This window comes from Narcine bancroftii, chromosome 6 (assembly GCF_036971445.1).
Source record: "Narcine bancroftii isolate sNarBan1 chromosome 6, sNarBan1.hap1, whole genome shotgun sequence".
In the NCBI taxonomy this organism is placed as follows: Eukaryota; Metazoa; Chordata; class Chondrichthyes; order Torpediniformes; family Narcinidae; genus Narcine; species Narcine bancroftii.
Window position 1 is genome coordinate 156,633,239 of NC_091474.1, and position 9,584 is coordinate 156,642,822.

Sequence of the window (9,584 nt, forward strand, 5' to 3'; positions counted from 1 at the left end):
ATCTCTGGGCTTTCATTTCCTGAAGTCAATAATCAGCTCCTTAGTTTTGGTGACATTAAGTGCAAGGTTGTTGTTGGTGCACCATTCAGCCAAGTCTTCAATCTCCCTCCTGTATGCCGACTCACCACCTTTCTTTAAACAGCCCACTACTGTGATATTGTCAGCAAATTTGTATAAGGTATTATCGTTGTACTGAGCCACACAATTGTTGGTATGCAGAGGGCTAAGAACAGAACCCTGTTGTGCTCCAGTACTGATTGAGATTGTGGAGGAGGTTCATACCAATTCTCACTGATTATGAAATGGAGGTGAGGAAATCCATGATCCATTAACACAGTGAGGTGTTGAGTCCCAGATCTTTGAGTTTGGTGATCAGTTAATCGTGTATTCATTAATGAATGAATCCAACTTCAGTATCAAACATTAAAGGAATTCCAACAGTCTCCAAGCTCTCAAGCTTCATGTGTATTGCTAGGGAAGTCTTGTTGCAACTTCAAGCCCAAATATTGCAAGCAGCTTTTGGTCAGCCATTTTGGGGAAACCAGCCTGCATCCTTAACCTTCTTCACAAGGCCAAAAACCTGCTACCTTTCACCCATGGTTCTTAACATGCTGCAGATTTTCTCTGATTTAATTTCACCCCACATGAGGTGGAATCTGACCACATGCCACCTTGGTAAATATGCCCCCTCTCAAATGTGGTAATACGACCACTAGCCTACTGCAGGGGGAAATCTCTGTACCTACAGAAGGACCACCTGGGGGCTGACTTCACCTAGTCGGCTGTCAATCAGACGATCCAAATACAAGCCTGAGCCGGCCCCTCCTGAGCCAGTCACTCGGTAACCACCACAGCTGAAAATAATAAAGTCTGTAGAAGTCTTTTGTGTTTTGTGCCTGCTAGCTGCTACCACAGCACATCACACTCATGCCTACCAGAAGAGGTTCTGAACAATAACTGAGATGTCCAAAAATGTTTCCTTTCCCTGAAATATGCCAGTCCTGATACCTGCCTGAGCATCTCTCACCTAAAGCAATGCTGTGAATCTAATCAGCTGAATGTGAAGTTTAACTCAGTGAAAATTTACATACTTCACAATCCCTCCTACCCATTCTTCATACAAAGAAAGTCTCAAATCTCAACATCTCTTATCTTCATGAAACTTTGTATCTGTGGTACTTTAAAATCAGTGAGCATCATTATATTTCATAGGACTTAACAAACACCACAGAGCTCTTGATTTGTTCCTCTATGGGTTCCTGTGAAACCAGGAGCTCCTCGTTTCCAATGTTTTCTTGCTGAAATCACACAAATGCTTTGTTACAGTTGGTGCTCAGAAGAAATATTTGTTCCCCATAAGAATGATGCCTTGCTAGGAGACAGTCTTTTTAAAACATTTTCAAAGTGGTTAAAAAATTTGGCATTTTACGATCCTCCATTGTTCATAGAGCTTACTGTCACTGTATTCCACATGACCATATTCTATTCCCATTTGAAGCAAATAAGTTTAAATAAAGTGGTGTATTACATTCAAATACAGTTGGGTTGCCTTCTCAGCATGACCAAGCCTAAAAGGCCGCTCAAAATTTCCACTTGGCACAAAAATCTGATAAATCTGGTTTTGTGGATTTGGGCCAAATTTTCAATTCCCCTGGCACCTGTTCTGCCCCTGTGCCACTGGATTTCACACCTAGAAATATGCTCCCTTCTCTGTCACTAGCTATTAATCCTTGAACTCTGATTTAAGGCAAGATTTGAATCTATAATTTTGTGAACCATACTTATTCGAGAATTCTACTTAATTTTTTTTAAAATGGCATTTCATTAATAGTTGGTCTCCTTTGAACTAAAATGCAAATGTTTTTCTAAAAGCTGTAAATCTATACTTTATTGTACTGTGCTTCTAAAGTCACCCAATAAATCACATTCTTTTTTATGGATTAAAAATGAATTGTGGATCAACTTGTACTCTTTTTAAATAGGCACACATTTTGGGTTCCAAGAATGTCCTAAATCTGTCCAAGAATAATATCAATGTTGAGATGTAATGATTTCAAGCCCTGCCCAGTAGTGTATTCTGACAACATTCTAATCCATTTCTTGGCCAAAGTACCTCATCATCTGGGCACACTGTGAATTCTGAACTTTTGGCCACTTGTTTCCTAAGCAACTGTAGTAAATAATATTTAACTTGTTTCCTGCTGTATACTGTTTTGAATAATTTCAAAAATAAATGAAAGGTACATGATTAAATAATTTACATCTTTTAAGGTACTTTAGTGGTTATTGGTTAAGTGCTCAAAAATAATTCTGAAAAACCAGCTGCTGTTCCCCATCATTAGAAATGTGAAATTAAAATGAAAAGATTTTTCATAATTACAGCTTTCAAACTATACTTTTTTTTGTTGAATGAACCCTTGAGTGCTGTAAGGAAGGTTCTAGTTAGTATTCCACAAAGTTTTTTTGCAGGAATCCTAATACTTTTCCAATTGGAATTTATTAAACTGAACTACTCAGTGCTGCCTTCTGTGAACTGAAGTTTCCAAGCTCAACTTCAAACAGAATGTTACAAACAGTCATTTTCAGCCATAATCTTCTCTGCAATTATGCTTGTGAACTTTCCACTGTCTCTATAAGTGATGAAAATTCTGAAAATATATTCACGAGCTTTACAGAAGCTAATGCGGAAAATAATTTATAACACCACCTGTCTAAAACTTTTTTAAAAAATAACAGTGATATGCAAGGTGAAGTATTCATTGAAAGTGTATTTGGAAAGTTTATTTTTAAAAGTAGATATCACCTACTTGGTATCTTATAATACAAGCAGATTTTTTTTAAATTGCATAATCTGTTCCAGTAGATCTTGATGTAGAAATTCAATCGCATAATACTTTTTTTTCCAACTTCATGCCATTTAAAGTAGTATTTTGCCCAGGAAAGAAACAACTGTTTCTTTGTCATTTTGTTTCACGCTGGAAATTGAATAGGTCACCCTTACTCCTCTACCTAGATTTCGGAGACAGGAGTGCACCAGACAGCAAGGTACCTCTGTGCAATGGGAGTCTGGACCATACTGCCCCAAGATCAACTCTTGTTGCATGCTCTCAAACAACTCAGTCCTCTCAGTGCTGCACTGGTGTAGGACCTCTATTAGATAAGACCCTCCCTCAAGGATGGAACCCTCTCCCTTTCACCCCAACACTGACTCAAGGCACAAATGCCCCATCTCAGATTTTGATTCAAAGCACAGGCCTGATCTCCCTCCTCATCCTCCCCCACCACTATATTTGTCAAACACCATAAATATGTAAATATCAGATTAACCATTAAAACACAGGTACTTACACAAGTAGGAACATCAATTCAAAAATCAAGACCTGTCCTTCTACTGACTCTCCTCAGGCTCAATTCAATTACACAATATTTTCCCCCACCCCTTCCCAATCTTCCAAACTTGAATCAAGATGCACACCTGAATCGTAAGTTCACCTCCCATTCTGTTGTGCCCTAATGTTTCTAGACAGTGAAAGTCAATATTGGAAAATAATACCGTACTTTAAAATGTTTCAAGGCGTCTCGTTGTCATGTGTTAAATATTTCAAAGAAATAACTGCTGTTGAAGTGAATTTGGGAACTAATTCTTTACTGACATTCTGTAATATATCTCCTTTTTAGCTCATCTTTTACTATGGATCAAATGATCATTGGTGCCCTGTTTCATACTATGAAGATATGAAGAGAAGCTTTCCTGAAGGAACTATTCTTCTTTGCCAAAAAGGAATTCGTCATGCCTTTGTTTTGGATGCCAATGTAGAGATGGCTCAAATGATTATAGAGTGGTTAAGAACAGATCTTGCAAAATTGTAATACAACCTTAGTATAAGTGAGATGTAAAATATAAATACTTTTATTTAAATTAAATAATACATTTAATACTCCCAGAATTCAAATGTGTTCCACAACAGAAGTATACCAAGATCATTTTAAACCAAAATATTTTAAATTTTGGGCATATCTCTCAGGAAGACTTGGAAAATTATTTGCTTGAATGAATAACTGGTTGCTAAAGCTTTCAAAATATTTGTGACTGTGGTGTAAATTTTCTATCTATGCATAGCCCCTGAGTATGTAAATCTGTTTTATATCTGGGTCATTTTTACAGAATAATGATTGTTGGCATTCACTGTCTGCTTGTAGTTCATTAGGTTTGTTTTATTTTTCAATCAAAGGAACATTTTAGGTTTGTTGAAAAGCATAGATGCAACTTTTCCAACGTCTGCCAAATTCTGGCAAAGGAAACTATTACATAGGCTTTAAGATCATTTGTCTCTATTTGTCAAACTCTCATCTATCAAATCTCTTTAACTGGAAGCCTGTCAAGACCAAATTAGCATTTGAGATATTTCCAGAATAGGAAGCCTGGTGTCATTGTATCTGGAGTCTGTTAAAGGAACTAACAATTGTCTCAAATAACATACTCCATTGATGACCTTGTAAAGCTTCTATCACCAACTTACCCCAATCCTTCCCCAGCACCACCGTCTGAACTTCAATGATTAACCTGTTCCCATGCCCAAAAAAATAGTCTTCTGTTTGCTTTGGAGAATGTTTATTGGCACGATCACTACCTCATTTACAGCAGAAAAGGGAAGGAGAACTCGCTTGTTTCAAATTGGTGCTTCCTTTCTATTCCACTGGGGGGAGGGGCACAGGCATAAATTGACACGAATACAATTTGCCACTTCCTGGCAGCTCACTTTCATGTTTGCTCAGGATGCCGTTCTGGGACCTTGGTGTGGAGAATATGTTTCCACTATTCTTCCTCTCTCCACCATGATGTTAATGAGGACTAAGCCTCTGGAGAAGTACATCCACCAGGGTTTTCTTGGAACAAAGCTTCATGACCCTGAAGATTTCTCCACTTTGGTTAAATCATGATTTATAATTGTGTTCTCCACTTCCAGAAATGAGGTTTTTTTTGGGGAGATATGATCTCCAGGAGACAAGTCCTGGAGGTCTGGTCTCTGGCATAGGGGTTAGACTGGCTCAGAAGGGAAGAGGGGACAAGAGTAAGGTTATTGTAATTGGGGACTCACTGGTTAGGGGAGCAGATAGGAGGTTTGCTGGATGAAATTGGGGATCCTGGTTGATATGTTGCCTCCCAGGTGCTGGGGTCAGGGATGTCTCTCATAGAGTCCATGGTATTCTGTGGGTGGAAGAGGAGGATGAGCAGCTAGAAGCTGTGGTCCATGTGGGGACCAATGACATAGTTAGAGGATGGGGTCCAGAAAAAAGATTATATAGAGTTAGGGAAGAAGTTGAAAAGCAGGACCTAAAGTGTGGCAATCTTTGGATTGCTGCCTGTGCCATGCACTGGTGAGGGTAGAAACAGGAAATTGTGGAGGATGAATGAGTGGCTCAGAAGCAGGGGCAGGGGTTTAGATTTCTGGATTATTGGGATCTCTTCTGGGGCAAGTCAGACCTGTACAAAAGAGATGAGCTGCACTTGAACTGGAGGGGGTCCAAACTCCTGGTGGCCAGGTTTGCTACAGCTGTTGGGGAGGGTTTAACCTAATTTGGTAGGGGGGGCTGGGTGGGAATCAAAATCAGAGTACAGAGAGTAGGGAGAGGAACACCTAGGTTAGAAGAAATGGATGGAACAGAAAGAAAATATAAATGAAGGAGGGAGGAAAAAGGTAGTTGGTAACAAAAGTGCTTATATTTTAAAGCAAGGAGCATTATAAATAATGACGATGAGCTTAAGGCATGGATGGTCACATGGAAATATGACTATGGCCATCAGTGAAACTTGGTTGCAGGAAGGGCATGTTTGCCAGTTAATTATTCCAGGATTCTGTTGTTTTAGGCCTGATAGAACAGGGGGGATAAAAGGTGGAGGATTTGCATTGCTTATTAGAACATTCTAGCAGTGCTGTGGCAGGATAGTTTGGTAGGATTGTCTAGCGAGGCTATTTGAATGGAATTGAGGAATGCAGAGGCATGAATTTTAATGGGAGTGTATTATAGACCACTAAAAGGGCTGAGAGAATTAGAGGAGCAAATTTTAAGGAGATTGTGTATAGATGTTATAAACATAAAGTGGTAGTTGTGGGAGATTTCAACTTTCCGAACATTAATTGGGACACTCATACAGTAAGAGGGCTGGATTGGGTAGAGTTTAAGTGTGTTCAAGAAAGTTTTCTTAATCAATACGTAGAAGAACCAACTCAAGGAGGGTAGTATTGGATCTCCTATTAGTGAATGAGTAGGTCAGGTGACAGGTTTGTGTTGGGGAACACTTTGGGGCTAGTGATCACAATACTATTAGTTTTAAGCTAGTAATGGAAAAGACTAGAGGTGGGCCAAAGGTTAAAATTCTTGATTGGAAGAAGATTTGGAGGGTGTGGATTGGGATAATTTATTTTCAGGGAAGAATGTAGCTGATAAATGGTGGATATTCAAAGGAGAAGTTCTGAAAGTGCAGAGGTAGTATGTCCCCATGAGGATTAAAGGGAAGGTTAGAAACTCTTGGGAGCCTTGGTTTTCAAAAGATACTGGTAACTTGGTTCAGAGGAAGAGGGATGTGTACAACAGGTATAAACAGCAGGGAAGGGATGAACTACTTGAGGAATATAAGGAGTGTATTTTTATTTTAAAATCTTAAAGAAATTGGGAAGGCTAAAAGAAGATGTGAAGCTCCTTTGGCAGGAAAAGTAAAAATAAATCCAAAGGGTTTCTATAGGTACATTAAAAGTAAAAGAATAGCGAGGGATAAAATTGGACCCATTGAAGATGAGGGGGGTAGGCTCTGTGAGAAGCCAGAGTAGAGGGGTGAAGTTTTAAATGATTTTTTTTCTTCAGTATTCACAAAGGAAAAGAATATTGAGCCAGATGAAATGAAGAAATTTGGTAGAGAGGTCATGGATAACAAGAATTAATAAGGAGGTGGTGTTGGCTATATTGAAAAAGATAAAGGTGGATAAATCTCCAGCCCCTGACAAAATATTCCCTAAGGCCATGAAGGAGGTTAGTGAACAAATAGTGGGGACATTGACAGAAATATTTAAAATGTCACCGGCCACGGAGTAAGTGCCGGAGGACTGGAGGGTGGCTCATGTAGTTCTGGTGTTCAAAAAAGGATCCAAAAGTAGACCTGATGATTATAGGCCTGTAAGTCTGACGTCGATGGTGGGTAAATTAATGGAAAGTGTTCTTTGAGATGGTGTATATACAATTATTCGGAAAGATGGGGATTGATTCAGAGAAGTCAGCATGGTTTTATACGTAGTAGATCATGTCTAACAAATCTTGTAGATTTTTTTGAGGAGATTACTAAAAAGGTTGAGGGAAAGGTGGTGGATGCTGTATCTTTGGACTTTAGTAAGGCTAACATTATCATAACATTATGATAATGTTCCCCATAGGAGGTTAGTAAGAAAGGTGGTACTATTAAGTAGAGGTGGAAAATTTTGTCGAATTGGAGGCCAGTATCGAGTGGAGTGCCTTAGGGATCGTTACTGATTTCACTGCTGGTTGTCATATATATTAATGATCGAGATCAGGGGTGTCAAACTCAAATTCACGGAGGGCCAAAATTAAAAACTTGGACTAAGTCGAGGGCCGAACTAAATATTTATTGAAAATTTTCAACAACATCTGCCTCTCCCCTCAACCTGTTCCTCCCTCTACCCGTCTCTCACCCTCTAATCACCCCTCCCCTACTCGCCCTGCCCCTCCCCCCCTTTTTACCTCTTCCCTATCCACCCCTCCTTCTACTCATCCCTCCCTCTAACTGCCCCTCGCACCACCATAACTTCCCCTGCCCATTACTCCTCACCTACACCCTCTGCCCACCCCTGCTTACCCACCCACTCAGGCCCAGTGCGCTGCCGATCAGCCTTTGCGGACAGCCACCATTTCTCTCTTCACGTGCAGGGCCGAACCAGCCGTCCCTGGGGTCCGCGCGGGTGCAAGCACTGAAGGCCATGGCGACCGGGAGAAGTGCGCTCGTGCTGTGGAAGGGCCGTCCGGTGCCAGTCGCATGGGGCACGTGCAGCCCGGGGACCATGCGCAGCCTGCCATGCCCGTCGCGCCGACAGGAAATCACAGGCGCTCGCCAATCCGCCGCACTGCTCGACAGGTGGGAGAAGTGACTGGTTGTGCGGGGAGCCTTCCAACTGGCTTGCCGGCTGATGACATCGACAGACTTCTCGTTACAATTTCTCGTGTTACAATGGGGAAGGATGTGCAATGAAGGGGGAGGATGGTGGGGGTGACATTACCAAAAAACAGCATCGGCTCTCGCTGCAGGGCGGGCCACCTCTAATACATTTTTGAAATGATCTTGCGGGCCAAATATAATTATATCGGGCCAGAGTTTGACATGTGTGATGTAGATGATAAAGTGGCAAATTGGATTAGTAAATTTGCAGCTGATAAAAAGGTTGGTGGTGTTGTGGACAGTGAGGAAGATTATCAATACTTACAGGTGATATATGACAGAAGAGTGGTCTGAAAGATGGCAGATGGAGTTTAATACTGATAAATGTGAGGTGCTACATTTTGGTAGGACTAATCAAAATGGGACATGCACGTTAAATGGTAGACATTTGAGAGGTGCTTTGGAACAAAGGGATTTAGGAGTCATGGTGCATAATTCCCTGAAAGTTGAATCACATGTGGATAGGGTGGTGAAGACGGCATTTAGTATGTTGGCTTTCATAAATCAAAGTATAGAATGCAGGAGTTAGGATGTTATGTTGAGATTCTGTAAGGCATTGATGAGGCCAAATATGGAATATTGTGTGGAGTTTTGGTTGCCGAATTATAGGAAGGATATAAACAGTATAAAGTCCAGAGGAGATTTATGAGAATGTTGCTGGGGTTTCAGGGTTTGAGTTACGGAATGGTTGAGCAGGCTGGGACTTTATTCTCTGGACTGTAGAAGGTTGAGGGGTGATTTGATGAGAGATGTTCAAAATTGTAAGGGGGATGGGTAGAGTCAATGTGCTTTTTCCACTGAGAGTGGGGGAGATTCAAACAAGACGGCATGGATTGAGAGTAAAAGGGGAAAAGTTTAAGGGAAATACAAGGGGGAATTTCTTCACACAGAAGGTGGTGGGGGTATGGAATGAAACTTCTGGCAGTGGTGGTAGAAGCGAGTCAATGTTGATATTCAAGGATAGATTGGATGGGTATATGGATGGGAAAGGTGTGAAGAGTTGTGGGCCAGATGTGGGTCAGTGGGATGAGGTGGGAGATGATGTTCAGCACAGACTAGTAGGGGCCAAATTGGCCTGTTTCTGTGCTGCATTGAATTCTATCTGCCATTTTTCCAGGTAGTCCAGATCCCTCTGCAAGCTTTGAAAGCCTTCCTTGCTGTCCACAACACCTCCAATCTTAGTGTCATCAGCAAACTTAATGATCCAATTTACCACATTATCCAGATCATTGATATAGACAAAAAATAATTAAGGTCCCAGCACTAATTACAGACCTCCAGTCTGAAAAGCAATCATCCACTACCACTCTCTAGCCCTTTTTATAGTGAAAAAATAAGTGAGTGTAAGGGTGGATGTTCT

At 40.9% G+C, this 9,584-nt stretch overlaps 1 protein-coding gene across 24 annotated transcripts in view; it reads left to right on the plus strand.

The window, feature by feature from the left end:
• Positions 1-5,102, plus strand: part of ldah (lipid droplet associated hydrolase) — a 281,972-nt gene extending 276,870 nt beyond the window's left edge. For 17 of the 24 annotated variants that reach the window (XM_069886439.1, XM_069886442.1, XM_069886440.1 and 14 more), the window contains one exon: positions 3,679-5,096. In XM_069886439.1, the coding sequence (XP_069742540.1) occupies positions 3,679-3,870 (192 nt within the window). In that variant the 3' untranslated portion in view covers positions 3,871-5,096. Of the gene's footprint in view, positions 1-3,678 lie in introns of all 24 variants that reach the window. The other 7 variants (XM_069886447.1, XM_069886446.1, XM_069886450.1 and 4 more) reach the window with 5 other exon arrangements.
• Positions 5,103-9,584: the final 4,482 nt, after the last annotated feature.